The sequence below is a fragment of the Paramormyrops kingsleyae genome, chromosome 12 (assembly GCF_048594095.1).
Source record: "Paramormyrops kingsleyae isolate MSU_618 chromosome 12, PKINGS_0.4, whole genome shotgun sequence".
NCBI classification, from domain to species: Eukaryota; Metazoa; Chordata; class Actinopteri; order Osteoglossiformes; family Mormyridae; genus Paramormyrops; species Paramormyrops kingsleyae.
Genome location: NC_132808.1, coordinates 12530291 through 12545771, shown reverse-complemented (window position 1 = coordinate 12545771; position 15481 = coordinate 12530291). Strand labels below are relative to the sequence as shown.

The window sequence follows — 15481 nt, the reverse complement described above, 5'->3', positions numbered from 1 at the left end:
TTCCCTAAATTGACAATACCATTTATTAATGGGATTTTTTTCCATCATCAATTTTCCAATGGCTTGTCCACTAGAGGGTTGTGTTGGGGGCCTGGAACCTTTCCCTGGCAGCATAATGCACAATGCAGGAACAAATTCTGGATGGGATGCCAGTCCAACACACAGCAGGTTCACAAACATGGTCCCACAGCATGGGCAATGTCAGGATGCTAATTTGCCTAAGTGCATGTCTTTGGAGTGCAGGAGGAAACCGAAGTACCCAGAGGTAACCTGTGGAGGTGGAGGGGCACGCTGCAGTGACACAGTGGTGTCGGGGCTCGAGCCCCGGGGCTACCCACTGAGCCACCAGGCACCCCTGATGGGCTTACTGCTGAGGTATATCATTTGCCAATTTGTGAACAGAAAAGCAAGGAAATTTACTTTTCCATCCATCCAGAGAGAATGTCAACGTATCTCTCACACACACACTCTCTCTCTCACACACATATACAAACATACACACAGCCAGGGCTGGGATCGAAGCCCCCAACCCTGAAGGTGTGACGCTACACTGTGACCCGCCGGGTCACCGTTCTGCCCCGTGAAACTTACCAAAGACATAAATGACGAGGGGAACGCTAGGTTTTTTGTTTTGTTTTACATTAAACATAAAAAAATATTTTTTGCAGAGAACACCAACTTTTTCTGAAATTGATTACCTGCAAATGAAAAACTCCAAAAAATATATACAGGCAATTGTGACATTTAACCTTAGGTATTAAATCATACTTTTGTCGTCTTTCAAAAAATGTACCTAACAGTTGTACATCTCTTTTGGTGAAATGTAATGAAAATCTGCAGTGTAAATACACAATCTATTATATATATTTTTTATATATATGTACGTAACAAAAAACTACAAATCTCTAGACATTACATAATACAAAAATGTAAAAACTGAACATCTGTGGCCTAAATATACAGGAGAGGGAATATTTCGCTGCTGGCACACATTCCAATAGGCTGCTGTTACAGGTACCGATCTGTGTTTCACCACAGGAACCAAACATGTCATTAATGCTGAATAAAGACACTTTGCATCCTTGCACTAAACGTAGTGTTATACAACAGCTGTCTTTGAGCTAAATCCAATCATGTAGTGTTTAAAATCAAGATTATCAGCCGTCACAAAGAGCATGTGACTGTGAACTCAACACAGATTAAACGTAACCATGCAGGTCCCATGAACACATTAAATACTTACCTACTTGGTTTTAATCGTTTATTTCCTTGCACATTATGCAATCTTCTCCAGCATACTTCCTAATTGGGGTAGGCAGCCTCAGTTTTAAATGGTGTCAGTTTAAATAGTCCAGTTTCTTCCTGGGTGAGAGATGACCATCTCCCAGCTCTGCCCAAATACAAACAATGGATAAGAGGCTAAGACAGGGCTCTTCAAATCTGGACCTCAATTCCTAATTCAGGCCTTGTTTTCAGTTCTCCCAGGTAGTTAGTTTATTAATTACTGATCCTGATTGGCCAAAGGCTTCACAGCTGGCTCACAGGTAAAGGGAGGCTGGAAAATCAGCAGGGCTCGGACTTTGAGGACCGTGATTTGAACAGACCTGGGCTAAGACTGAAATCGCAAAGACATTCACTCAACCCTATTCTAGCTTACTCTGCGTGAATCCGCTGGTGCATCTTCAGCCCCGACGCCCGGGCGTAGCTCTTTCCGCACTGAGCACAGTGGTGCAGCCGTTCTCCCGTGTGCGTTTTCCGGTGTCTTCCGAGGTCCGACTGCTGGGCGAAGCTCATGCCGCACTGGGCGCAGGTGAACGGTTTCTCTCCCGAGTGCACCCTCTTGTGATTGTTAAATTTGGCCACGTCGGAGAAGCTCTTGCCGCAAACCTCGCAGATGACCGGCTTGTCGCCCGAGTGCTGCTGCTGATGCTTCCGGAAATGGGAGGCATCGCTGAAGCTCTTCCCGCAGAAGGAGCAGGTGTACGGCTTCTCTCCTGAATGGATCCTCAGGTGCGTCTTTAGGTTACAGGCGAAGGAGAAGCGCTTGCCGCACTCGTGGCACCCGTACGGCCTCTCGCCCGAGTGAGTCCGCTGGTGCGACTTGAGGTCGCCGGATTGGGCGAAACTCCTGCCACACTGGGCGCACTTGAAGGGCTTCTCGCCCGTGTGAATCCGCAGGTGAATCTCCAGTTTGGGTCCGTAAGGAAAAGCCTTCCCACACTGGGCACACTTGAATGGATTCTCGTCGGAATGAATCCGGAGGTGTGTCCTCAGGTACGACTTGCGGGTGAAGCTCTTGTCACAGTGGGTGCAGCTGAATGGTTTCTCCGACGAGTGTATCTGCTGGTGGCTCCTTAAAATCACCGCCGTCCTGAAGGTCTTACCGCACTGCGGGCAGCTGTAAGGTCTCAGTTCCATGTGGACTCGTCGGTGGGACTTGAGGTGGCTCGGGTTCTTGAAGGTCTTCTCGCAGTCTGTGCAGGGGTAGGTCTTGTCGGCGGCGTGGACGTGCTGGTGTCTCCTCAGCTTGCTCGCCTGGGGAAAGCTCTTCCCACAGTCGACGCAAATATAGCTGCACGACGCAGGGTCGTTCTCCTCGTGGGTCTCATAGTGTTTCATGAGGTTCGCCGCGCGCCTGAAGAACCTCCCACAGTGGGGGCAGATGTGCCCGCGGGTCTCCTCCACGTCCAGATGGATGGCGGACTCCTCCTTCAGATCTTCTGCTTGCTCACTGGGCTCGGCTGAGCTCTCACCCTCGTAATCAGCACCTTCTGGGTCTGCATGCTCGTCCACCAGCCTCTCGTTAAACTCGCACTTAATGATGCTGAGCTGCATGTTCTCGGCATTGTCAACGTCATCCTCGTTCTCCTCAGCAGAACCGGAATCTTCGAGGTCGGTTCCACATTCCGGGTCTCCAGGGCTGGATGGCTGGCTCTGGATGAGCTCCATGTCCTGCATCGAATCCTGGTTGGGCTCTTGTTCCGTGTCTTCTGACATCACTCCTTCGGGGGTCAGTGCATTCCTTTCTGGTGTAACGCACCCATCAGACTGTGTTTCAACACCCCCATCTTCCCCTCCAGCCCCACGGCTGCACTCCTGTCCGCTCACTCTTCCTGGATCACTCTCTCTCACCGTGTTCTCCATTTCATGCAAAGTGCAGATCCTGGGGTGACAGATATTTGAGGGGAGGGGGGAACTGAAACCCAACATGAAGAACTTAACATGGAAAGACAGCATTAAGAAAACACCAATAAACACCAATAAATCAAAATACTGATATTTGCACAATTCTATACAGTCAGTCTGTAACCTTAAGTTCAGGGGATGTGCAGATTTTTTGATTTGGCCAGATAAGGTGCATCTTTCAAGCTCGGCTGAATCATAACATAGTTAAGATTTCTATAAGTAAAAGATTATGTGTTTCTTCACAATGTAAACCCATTCTGCTGTGAAAACAGCAGCTTTAAGTGATAGAATAGAACAGACTGTCTAAACGAACCGGGTCCAGCCGTCATTCGACGTGATTTTTATCTTTTTAGCCATCATTTTACACGTGTACACTTGCACAACTTTTATCTCTCGGCATTTATTGCATTCAGGCTGTATTTTGGTTTAAATAGAATAAGACAAACCCCTGTCCATAAAACCCCCATCTTATTTTAAAGGGCAGTTTGAGCACTGATCAGTGATCCCACTAAATTTACCCTCCGCAATGGGCTCCCGGTCTTCGCTTTCGCCACTGTCTGGGCCCTTTGTAGCGGTATCTTTAATTTATACGGAGACATTTCAGTTACACTGCATGCGCGGCACAATGACGCGGTGGCTCGCCGGTGTTCGGTGCACATATCAGGGCTGCGAGAACGCAGTAAATGAGACGGGCCCATGGCCTGCGATTAACCGGCTAGCTAGCGAGCAGAGATCGGTCATAGTCACGCCAGGAATCTGGACCTCGTACCCGCTGTTTAATACTGTGCATGCTCACCGACCGCCCCAGTGGGTCTCCCCATCTACGTATGGTGCAGTAATGCTTGCACACGCATGCACGGCTTTTGTTAAATTTAATACTTACAGATCCACTGCTGCCGAGCCCAGTTCAGCGATGCAGACCTTTATCAGCACATCTGTCTTGCAGACCTTAGTCTGGCTTTTTTTTCGGCGTGTTGCCTGCAAACAGCGGACGACTTACCGCCACCTGCTGGTCTGGAGTGTGTAGCGTCCGGAGGTGTTACAATACTTCACGTCTTAAAACAGGCCTTTCCTGTATTTTGGACGGCCGCTTTCTCCCTAGGTGTTTTGTATCTAGAATAATGTCTTTTCAACTTTGCATGTAACAGATACTGTGATCGAAGTTCAGCTAGTCTCTGTCTCTCGCACTGTGGTAGGTCCTTATGGGTCGTTACCCTCTAAAGCGCACAAGCTGGCCTGCTTGTAAGATGCAGTCACAGCCCAACCGTTACCAGGACACACAGATGTCCTACAGACTTTCTCAAATGCTAAACGGATTCTTCCGGCCATCTGTAATATTTTGTTTCATTTACGTGGGGATGTTTGTGTGACGTTAAGGAGCGTGACAGTGAAAATAGTGAATCGACCACCAGGGTTGCCTAATCTGTTCAGCTGGCTAGAGTGGGATTTTCTCTTCGAGACAAGTATGCACACTCATTTACATTTATGTAACAGTTTTATTACACTGTAAATAGTCTGTAGGGTTTGCAAACTACCAAAATGCTTCTGATGTAGCTAATTTTAGGTTTATAATGGAATAATATAGATTTGCCGTAAGATGTCTTGCGTGAGAGCTGGCAACCCTGGCTCACAATGACATGATCTTCTAAGAAAGGTCTGACTGATGTGCAATGGATGGTGTTTTCGGCTCTGAGATTTAGCCTTTCGTTTCTACGCATTTTCCAGCTTCATGACCTGAATGACGCCTCTGGTTTGTTTTAGAGACGTACGGATCGCTGTAGTCCGTCCCACGCGGCAAGCAGCTGACGCGCTCATCAGATCGTGTTCATGACTGTAGGCAGAATAGCGCGCGCCTCCCACACGGAGCACGCATGAGCGACTTTCATCAGAACGAGTCTGCTGCTAGATTCAGGGCTGTTGGTTCGAATCGACTCCGATTATAGTTGGTGGGAATCTATGGAGTTAATTGCATACAGTGACTTTCTCGATTCCAAAAACTTCAACTTCAAGGAATGAGGTCTTGTAAATTAAAGAATACAATAATGACAGGGTAAATGACAAGGGATCTTGATAGTTTCCAATAAATCAAATTTATTAACTTCACGTGCTCCCATGAAGCACACCATTTAATATTACATACATTGGTCTATTGTCTACTTCATATCTTATACGTGTAGTTTATTAAAGGGAAAAAGTACTTAAAGAATTATTCCAGAATTTTTCAACTTCTTTATTTAATCTGGATAATATTGTCAATAAGCACAGACAATTATGCTGTCACATCTCTCTGATTAGGAAGCATCCATCCATGCATACATTTTCTGAAACCGCTTATCCTGTTCAGAGTCACGGGGGTCCAGAGCCTATCCTGCAGGCTACGGGTGCAAGGCAAGGAACAACCCAGGATGGGGCAGCAACCCAGGAAACCTGCTGACTGAATGCTTAAAATGTCAGTTAATGTATAATTACAAAATATAATACAATAACATTATTGGTTTGACCTGAGAGCACTTCAAACAAGTGCGTGGTTTTGATACAGGCATGCCAGCTTCAGAAAGTACTCACTTGCTAGGTACAGTTTTTGCCATTATGTCATGGCCTTTCTTTGCCAGCTTGTGTAAGGTGGTAAATCTCCTTCCTCGGGCTCTTGATGCATGTGAGGTGGGTGGCAGCCAAATCTGACCTGACTCTCTCTGCTACCTCTCTGCCCACGGTGTCTGTGCTGGGGGGAGGGGAAGCTGTAGAGGGCTGGGGGGCAGGACAGGCTCTCTTGCACCAAATCACTTTACTGTGTACAATCTGTTCTAAGGCTTTGTAGTCGACTCTCGATTCCAAGCCACCTGGAATCGAGGAATTGATTCCTTTCGGAATCCCAGCCCTAGCTAGATGCTCAGACAGATGCTGTGACACACTCCTTAAACCGGTTTGGCTTACCTAAGGAATGACTTGTTTTCGTCTTTCCCACACTGTGCACACGGCAAATGCATAATCATTTATATGGACACATTAATGTGTTTACAAATAAGTGCCATAGAAAACCCTCTTCCCAAAACAGGTGCAGAGAAATTGTCTCTTACCTGAATGAATTAGCTAATGGCTCTGAAATTCCCCCCAGTCCTAAAACACTTTGTAGATTCTGTGGAGGCCTTTGGTTTTCTTTCCAGTAAGAATATGCATTCACAGTGTCCATCAATATTAGCAAGCATATAAATAAGCAGGCCCCACTGGAGTAGGTGTGGCCCTGTGCTTGTGTCTAAATGGTCTGGTGCCCCATTTAGTGTCACGTCATTTTGGAGCCTACCGGTCTTTTCCAAGCTTTTGCCCTCAGACACACCCCCGCCCCCGCGGGTGCCCTTCCAACCTTCATGCGCGTGTGCTGACATGCCGCACCAATGCCGCCCCCCTTTCCAGCCCGGTCACCGTCTCAGGGAGCCGTTTCATTTTCAGAGCAGGGCTCCCCCGGGGCGGAATGTGGCCTCCTTCTCAGAGGCGCTCTCTTGTTTTCGGGCAATCGGACACCCCCTCACCAGAGGTCAGGATATCAATTTAATATCTCCGGTCTCAGTCTTCTCGCAGCAATCCCGGGAGCCGATCCTATCTGCTTTCTGTCCCAGATTTTAGATGAAATTGACTTCATTTCCTCCTTCATACTCCCTCATTTCGTACATCATACTTATATTTTTCCTGGTTGATGAGTTCACCCAGACCCTGCTAAGCAAACCTGCTTTTTTAAGCAAAACCAACTAAAGTGCCCACACATGATATTTAATATTAAACGTAACATCTGTACAGGACTAACATAAACAGAGCATTTTGATCATTTATTTTATTTATAAAACCATTACAAATGACGTTGAAAGACATGCTATTATGTAGAAGGTTGTTCCTATACACAAGGGAGATCTGAACATAATGCTGGCCTCATTGAAGGTCACCTGGCTGTCAGGCAGCCGGAAAGGCTCCACTTCCTGTGGACACCGGCGGGGCTATGCTTTCAAAATAAAAGTGCAGTCAGCGTTAAAAGAAACAATGTGGCCAAACTGCTCTGATGAGCCTGAATTCACAAATTGCACCAGTGGTTCAGGAAATCCCAGGGTGTTTGCTGAACATCAAGGTCATATTGTCCTAATGTTCTTCCCGTGTCCCCTTCAAGTCGCCAACTTTCCTCCTACAAGCTTTGCAGTATGAGTTCTTACAGAGGGAACTGTGGGTAAGCTTTACGTCGAATGGGGGTGCTTTCAGACTTTGCAGTACGTGAACACTGTGGATACGGTGGCCAGCCAGCAGGCCCCCTTTTCCCTAAACTTGACCGATTTTGGAGAGACTGCAGGTGTGTATATCACCCCCCCAGCCAAAGAGGTTTTGTCCTCAGCCCAATTCCTAGTGGCAAAAGGCCAGGCAGATGCTGAACATGTGATGGCAGCAGGAATGATCCAATCAGGGTGTGAGTCAAAACTGGTCATAATCCCTATTAGCCATTCAGAGTTCGAGGACCGGACACACGATGAACTGGTGCAGGGAGGTTGTTTCATTAAGATGGTAAAACACTGTACTGGATGGGAAAAGGGATGGATAAGAATTCTATTGCTGAAAGTCATCCATCCGTCTTCCATAATAGCTTCTACAGTGCAGGTCGCAGGGAGTCTGGCGTCTGTCCCGGGCAGCTCAGGGAAAGGGCCGCCCCTATGATGAGATGCCTAACTGTGAACGCGGGGAGGCTGCTTTCAGCATGATAATTCGCACCCTGTGCCATGGTACTCCTGCTGCCAGAACAGGCTGGTTGGCACAATGGCCAGAAATGCAGTCGGGCTCCGACGGATACGGACTTCCTACCAAGAGGCTGGGCTCACCGCGCTCTATGGAGCGGCGTGTGTGAACGGGAGCCGGACAAAGGGAAGCCATTGCCATGCGGCCCAGCACTGCCGGCGTTCCCTGCCAACTCTCACCACCCCCCCAGCACCCAAAAGGGGGTCTGACTCCATTCCAAGCTGCGCAGTGCTGCTGAATGTTCACCTGCGTGTGTGTCTCCGCATGTGCGTGCATGTGTGTGTGTGTTTGTATGTGTGTGTCAGCTGGCTAAGGGACTGCGGAAATTCGTCGGGAATTCTCCTACTATACAATGACTACCGTATCCATGGTAACTGATCGCAAGGCTCTCCCACCGTCCACAATGGAAAAATAGGAAGTGAGTTGATCGGATTTTTAAAAAAAAAAGAAGAAAAAAGGGAATCAGCAGATTCTGCTAACGTGAAAGGGGAAATTCAGTCCGTTGAGACGCTTTCGCTCAATTCAATGATGGCCAGGGTGACACAAAAGACAGTGTTTATTTTACTACAAAAGAGTCAGTGAGGACACTGCTTGACCAACCGAGCCTCATTAAGCCGGACCAGGACCCCCCCCCCCCCCCACACACACACACACACACACACACACACACACTCAGTCGTAATGACAGGAAATTGGGCGGGAGGCTGGAGTTCAGGACTCCACACAAGAAACCAAAAGAGGTTTAAAAAATTATAATTTAAATTCAGCTGACATGCTCTTTCTATAACAGAACATTCTTTGTACAAGGCAAGAAAATCACTATATCTAATGGTGAATCCAACAAAACCCTTGAAATAAGAATGACAATAATAGTAATATAATAATCATAATAATAACGGAAGTTCCCTAAGATGTTCGTATGTAACCATGCTTTCAGAGAAACATCTCTAATTTGTTCAGACCTATGCTTGAAAAGGGCTGGTATCCCAAAGCTCAGAATGTTCTAGGCTGCCCACGCTATTAGGCTTCCAGTACTACCACTACGGCAAACTGCCCATGGTTTGAAGACAGCAGCAATATCTCCCAGCATGCTCTACTCAGACAGAAACTGTTTCACTGTTTTACTTACAGTCATGATTGAGCTCCATTTTGGAGATGCTGGAGAGCCCTCACAACTACACATGACTCTCGTAGATTGCCATGTCAGGTTTGACTTTGACCTCTGCCTCTGCCTCTGGCTCTGGCTCTGGCTCTGGCTCTGGCTCTGTGGGTCCATCCTGGGGTGGAGCTGTCAGCGGAGCAGGTGGAGGAAGAGCAAGATGGGATGAAGGCAACGAGGTGGGTGGGGTATCCGGTGAAGGACCCTCCATGCTGCAGTACCCAGCAGCAGCCAGTGGGGGGTGCACTGAGGCCTGGATGGCGATATGCTGAGGCTGCTCTTGCAGTGAGGCATCGTCTGAGTCGGCGGCGGGGGATTCACTGCGCCGGCGAGGAATGGTGTAGACATCTCCGCATGCCCCCTCCTGGCCCTCAGGGGCCTGGCGGACAAACGTGTGCCGCATCTCCTCCACACCAACCACCTCCAAGATCTCTTCCATGAATGTGCGGCAGTTTGTGATCAGTGGGGGCAGCGGGATGCTTCTGGCTAGCTCCTCGATATAGCGGGCCAGCTCCATGGTCTTGAACTGCGTGACTTTGGCCAGCTCCAACGTCTTGGCTGAGGTGATGATGGGGATGCGCTTGGCGATCTCGAAAGCCTTCTGCAGCTTCTCGGCGCCCTCCGTACGGAAGAACTCATTGATGGCCTTCTCTGTCTTCTTCAGGTGGCTACTCATCATGCATAGCCGGGCCACGTTGAGCGTCATGATGATGGTGAAGGTCACCAGGCACACGATCATGTAGTAGAGACCCATGTCACCGCTGATGAAAACCACACGCAGGGTAACCGTGTGGTTGCTGCTGCCGTGAACGTTGGATGCCATGCACGTGTACCTGCCCCGGTCAGAAAATGTGATGCTTGTGATGTTGAGGACTCCATCCTCGATCAGCCATTTGCCACCTGGGACAGAGATAAGCCTGTTGGTCATCGTGGATACCCTTAGAATAGAAATACTACCCACAGACAAAGTAAAGGACCAAAAGTGATTTAAAACCTCCCCACTGATGCTCTCAGCAGCCTTATGCTTACCAAAAACTCTGAACAGTATAGATGTACTGTAGATGCCACCACAAAGAAATGCCCCCCATTCCAAGGCATCCTAGTCAAACCAGAAGGTGGCAGTCAGATTCCCACAGGCATCAGGTTGCATTAAAATTAGTGGCGGACTCGCACGCAAAACCCTGCGTCAGGAAAGGTATTAGCGAGAGGCTAAGAATCGGCACAGCCCAAAATGGTCCCGGTGTCCTCCCGGGAAGAGCCTGGAGATTCCAGGATCTGGGAAATGCTGACACCAAAGTTCTTCCTGGTAAAAACACTGATCCCTGGAAAGGTCCTCTCTTAGTGATAAGAAGTCACGATTTATTAATCCATTACACTCCCACTATTCTCTGGAAGTGCAATTAATCTGCGGTCGGCCTCTGCGTCTACGAGTCCCTCAATGGTAGTTTACTCGACTCGGGGGGGGGGGGGGGCAGGAGGCTGACACACAGCCAACACGCAGCCTCTGATGATCGAGTCTCCATTTGACCCAAGTGTCAGTGTGAGCCATGTCAGACGCGGTGGGATTTCTGACACTCCGCTCCACGGGGAGGGCGTTCACACTGGCGGCTGCCAAAGCACCCCTCTCTTGTGAGGCTGGACTTTTCTGATCATTCTATCTGAAGCCAAGCCGACTGAACTGAAGAGCCCATGCTGTGGCTGATATCATCTACCCGGGTAACTCTTTCTACTAGGTAACCCTTTCGACCTGATGACCCTTTCGACTAGCTTCCTGCTAACACAACGGAATTGAATGACTCCTAACTGTAAGCTCAGCCTCACGCTACTGCAACATGTGACAGCATCTGGAAAACAAACACCATCCTGTTAAGCATGCCTGTCCTGCTCTTCTGGAACACCTGCCTCCGATTTTAAGCTCATCCAGTCACAAGAGCCCCCCCCCCACCGACGGACACCTGAGAACATGGAATTGAGAAACGCAGTGAAGCAGAACATCGCGTGAGGAAACAATGAACGAAGAACTTCACAATTACCACCCCCCCGGGCAGTACAGGAAAAATGGCTGACAGGAACACCCACCGCTTTTGTGAGAGCTCAACTAGACCTATTCTAGGTTTTGGACAGGAGTGGCCTTGTTTGACGTCAAAGAACAACCCAAAAGTGTATTAATGAATCCAATAGTCAGTATTTACTTTCACACTGAGATCAAGCCTTCCACCATGAGGGCAAGCTCCATCAAGTCGACATTCCTGTAATCCTCTGCAAACTGAACATCCGTCCTTTCTTTGCCACATGAATGCCCTGATGATCCTGAATCAAAGTCCTGCCGCGCTAACAGGACTGGTTTTCACGTAGACCTTGCTCAGGCCACTTCCACCACTCACGGCACCCCATCCCCCCACAAGTGCACAGAACTGTGCCTAAACTTGACCTAACTCCTGTTAATGACACCCATCATGTGACAGGATTCCCGGAGGTAACTGCACCCATTGCAGCAACATAAACAGAAAAACATTCGGCGCTAATCTGCGGTTTCCAACTAAGCTTCTCCAGGGAGTTTAGGTCTAGGAGCCACTGATCTGGTCCCATCATAAACACCACACAGCCCCCCTCCCCACCCCCCTCACAGGTCCCACATAGATCTCCTGCCCTGTGACTGACTCCGTCATCTCTCCAGTTCCCTCCATTCCAGGTGTTCGGGGAGCACTCGCCCCCAGGTGTGAGCCTGTGTGGCTCCTCGGAGCGGTCTAAATGAGCTCCCCCCACGGGCCCAGTAAAAGGCTGCCATACGGCATGCTTCAATAAGCATCAAGGTTCGACTTCGCTTCACAAAGAAAGTGAGTCATCTGACCTTGCACAGATTTCCTCAGAGGATAGGCTGTGGGGAGGTGGGGGTGCGGTTTCCACATCTTGTTTGTGCAGTTCAAGCTTCCAGTGAAAACTGCTCACTGTTCCTCTGTGTACCACAGGCCAGATGGGCGCAGGTGTGCGGCACTCAGGCTGTCCTGCTGCCGAACCAACCCTCACCCCCCCCGGCTGACCCACAGTTCAGCCCAACTGTAATTAATAAAGATGGGACATTTGCTGGGCCTAAATGCAGTGCAAATCAACTACAGGATAATAATATTTACATTTCCACTGTTAACTTCATCATAAAGCACTGAGTAAACACGAGGACCTGGATGAGATAACCCTGATCTGTACGGGTCCAGGACTCTCAAGGACCGCGGAATGAGTCTGAACAGGGGGGCTTTAAGTCGCATACACTTGTCTGTTTGCTTTTGAAAGACTTCGATATAACTTTCCATGTTAAAAAACAAGGACATAATACAGGCTTTTAAATCAAGTCTAATCAGTTTACAATAAATTATGTGTAGGTAATTTTTTCATGATTGTTATTAATGCCCCAAAAGCTACCTGGGCATGGACCCAAGTCGCCGTCCCCCTCACCCATGTCGCATGATCCTTCTGAAAGAAGAAAGAATAAGGAATGACGGCCATGCTGCCATATCATTCCTTATACCAGTGTTTCCCAATCCAGTGCTTGGGGAATCACAGTTGGTCCGTCTTTTTTCTCCCTCTGAGCTCCCTGCCAGACAGTCCACATTTTTGCTCCCTCCCAGCTCCCAGTAAGGAAGGAGCAAAAATGTGGACTGTCTGTGGATCCCAGAGGACTGCATTGGGAAACACTGCCTTTTACTGCTGATTAATGTTCCGCCCAGTCCCCCCCCCACCCCCCTCACCCCACCCAACGTACCGCTGGCTTCGGACTCCAGCAGAGCACCATGCGAGTTGAACCAGCGCACACTGGGCAGGGGGTCCCCGCTGGCGTTGCAGTCCATCACGACGCTGTTCCCCTCTCGGGCAATGATCTGCTTGGTCCTGGCCAGCAGCACCGGCACTGAGCCTCCGAGCCCGTCCGCGGTCCAGTTCCCAGGGTCCTTGGTCCTGTTTCCATGATCCGCGGTCCCGTTTCCATGGTCTGCCATCTGATTTCCTGTGCCATGGGTTGGCCCGGCGGCGGCATACAGGGCCACCAGTGCCAAAAGCAGCACCCCGTGTCCGTTCGCCTCCTGTCTCATGTTCCCCCTACGATGTGGCACCACCCAAAGACTCAATAAGAGACAAGTCAAGTCTTCAGACAAGTCGAGTCTTCATGCTGTGCGAGGACCCGCCGAGGCTATCTGAGAGCGTGTGTCAGGGCGGGGGTGCGGCAGCCGGCCTCTGCATTCACAAGCATCACTCTGTAAAACAGATGTGCCACATCGTCCATGAGGTGGGGAAGAGGTACACACACGTTAAACTTGGCATTACAGCAACCCCCATCACAATGTCCCAAAATGCATTCAATACCAAAGCTAGATGTCCCAGTACAGTTCAGGAAGGACAGGGGAAAAAAAAAAAATATATATAGCAAAAAAACGCCCTTGCTCTGAATGACTAAATAGTTAAGAGTCTGTTTATTGAAAGCCTTTTAACACAAGCAGCATTTTACTTATCCCCTGACGCAACCTAAGGCAGCACTAAGCTGACACCTCACTGCAGTTACTTAACTAGCTGGCCACTGTCCTGGCACGACCGAAGTAATGTTGACCCTGAGCGAAAGCTAAAGCACTGTACTCGTGTGCCATCCCTGCATGAAGAATCTAATCACTAAATTAAAGCATAAAAACCAACCCCGAATCACCACAGCCCTTCCTACAGCCCACGTACCCACCAACATCCTGCCGCTGGCCGGCAAGAAAGGATCCCTTTGAAAGTGTGATCGTGGTTTAATTCGATCGTCTAAGCAGATTAAACACAAGTTAAACGGTAATGCGTTTTTCCTTTACATTCCGGTCGTGATCGCGGGTCCACATCGCCGCTAAGTGAACAGACACGAATACCCTTCATATTTTTTCTTGTTATGGTTGACTAGCGGAATAGAGTGGAAACACACCCGAACTTATAACAAAATCAGCCCCGTGCACAATGAGGTCCACTTCCGATCCACTCGCATCACCACCTCCCTCCGAGCCGCTAACAGAACGCAGCTGTCCCTCAAGGTGCCACACCAGGCTTTACAGAAACGCCGTTATCCGTATGCGGCGGTAGCGGTCCCGGCCACGCCGCCTCCATCTCCGATCCCCGACTGCTAAGGCAGCGGAGCTCCGTCGCAGAGCTCGCCCGGGTGAAGCAGTGCGCATGCGCGGGGCCGGGCCGGTGTGCCTGAGACGCCGGGTACGACAGTATGGGGGATGGGAACCCGCGCCGTGTGCCATTTACCGGATCGACCAGGGAAAGTTTAGCATGGCCATTTTGTGCATATTGCACGAACCCTCTAGTGAAGTATGGCAGAATGAAGCATAATGAACAAAGAGAGTGTTCATTACAAGAGCTATATTTTGGCGTCGTTTTCGTTAGTAGCTAGTCTTCTTCAATAATTAAAACAGGCTCGCTTATTTTTACTCCTGCTATTCAGTTATATTGAACACAATGCTATATTAGTCTGATCTGGCTGGAAATCGATTTGTTTTCTACTTAACGGGAAGATCGTTAAAAATGGGCAAGGTCAGGAATCACAAATGCGGGTAAATCCAAGCGTAAATTCAGTACTGCTGAACTTAAAACGCTTTCTTTCATTGAGTCTGACTATGCTGCAGCATTTGCCAGACTTGCATGGACGAATTCAGTTGCATTCAATAACTATATAGGCGGATACTTCCACTGATGCAATCTTCCTCTTCGAATCGCAGCAAATTCAAAAATTTATTTTCTATTGTAGCTCTACGAATACTAGATAAGTTATACGCATTTGCATTGTTTTAATTATTTGTATGTTACATTTGTCTGGTGCTGTAAAAGCCATTGTTCTGTGAAACCCACCCTCCAGCTACACCGTGCACTTACGTGGCCCCGGTTGGCGGTAAAGGACGCTGTCCGCTCACCTTCTGTCAATCAGGCCCGCATCGCCTCTCACCCGGATACGACTTTTTTGTTTGGATGATTTTTCTCTTGTACTGGACAACGATTGTTTAGCTGAGGGGACCTTTGGTCTTCGGAAGCTGCACCTGACATTTATCTTTTCCATATTCTCACCTGCACGGTTTGATGTTGAAGATTTTTACACATATCTATATTATATAGATATGCACACACTTCCACAAACAGACACACATTCCTTTTCAAGGGCTGGGAAAAACCAGCGCTCCAGTCTCGTGTAAAAGCCTCCATTCCATAATTAGGACAGATTAAATAGCACAAAGTTTTTTTGTGTGTGTGTGAAACGTAATGCAAGTCTTGTAAGGTATACAGAAGTGCCTAGTTCCTGCAAGTGAAATCTCAGAAGTTCAGTTTTAAATTACATGTACGCTATGAAGAAAATCCAGT

General features: G+C 48.6%; 2 protein-coding genes across 6 annotated transcripts; both read right to left on the bottom strand.

Annotated features, from left to right (window-relative positions):
* On the bottom strand, positions 1 to 4392 carry LOC111850967 (uncharacterized). Of its 2 annotated transcripts, none has more exons than XM_023825378.2 (3): positions 4070 to 4392; positions 1658 to 3196; positions 1 to 1390 (listed from the first exon to the last, which is right to left on the bottom strand). In XM_023825378.2, exons 2-3 carry the CDS (start codon positions 3142 to 3144, stop codon positions 1303 to 1305), a joined length of 1575 nt encoding a protein of 524 aa, XP_023681146.2. In that variant the 5' UTR covers positions 3145 to 3196; positions 4070 to 4392; the 3' UTR covers positions 1 to 1302. The 2 variants fall into 2 exon arrangements, with proteins under 2 accessions (XP_023681146.2, XP_023681147.2); XM_023825379.2 differs by having other exon boundaries at positions 1658 to 3163; positions 4070 to 4389.
* Positions 4393 to 5257: 865 nt separating this feature from the next.
* On the bottom strand, positions 5258 to 15340 carry mfap3l (microfibril associated protein 3 like). Of its 4 annotated transcripts, none has more exons than XM_023825430.2 (3): positions 15002 to 15340; positions 12870 to 13356; positions 5258 to 10012 (listed from the first exon to the last, which is right to left on the bottom strand). In XM_023825430.2, exons 2-3 carry the CDS (start codon positions 13192 to 13194, stop codon positions 9129 to 9131), a joined length of 1209 nt encoding a protein of 402 aa, XP_023681198.1. In that variant the 5' UTR covers positions 13195 to 13356; positions 15002 to 15340; the 3' UTR covers positions 5258 to 9128. The 4 variants fall into 4 exon arrangements, with proteins under 4 accessions (XP_023681198.1, XP_023681197.1, XP_023681196.1 ...); XM_023825429.2 differs by having other exon boundaries at positions 15040 to 15340; XM_023825428.2 differs by lacking the exon at positions 15002 to 15340 and adding an exon at positions 14052 to 14288.
* Between the last annotated feature and the right edge of the window lie 141 nt (positions 15341 to 15481).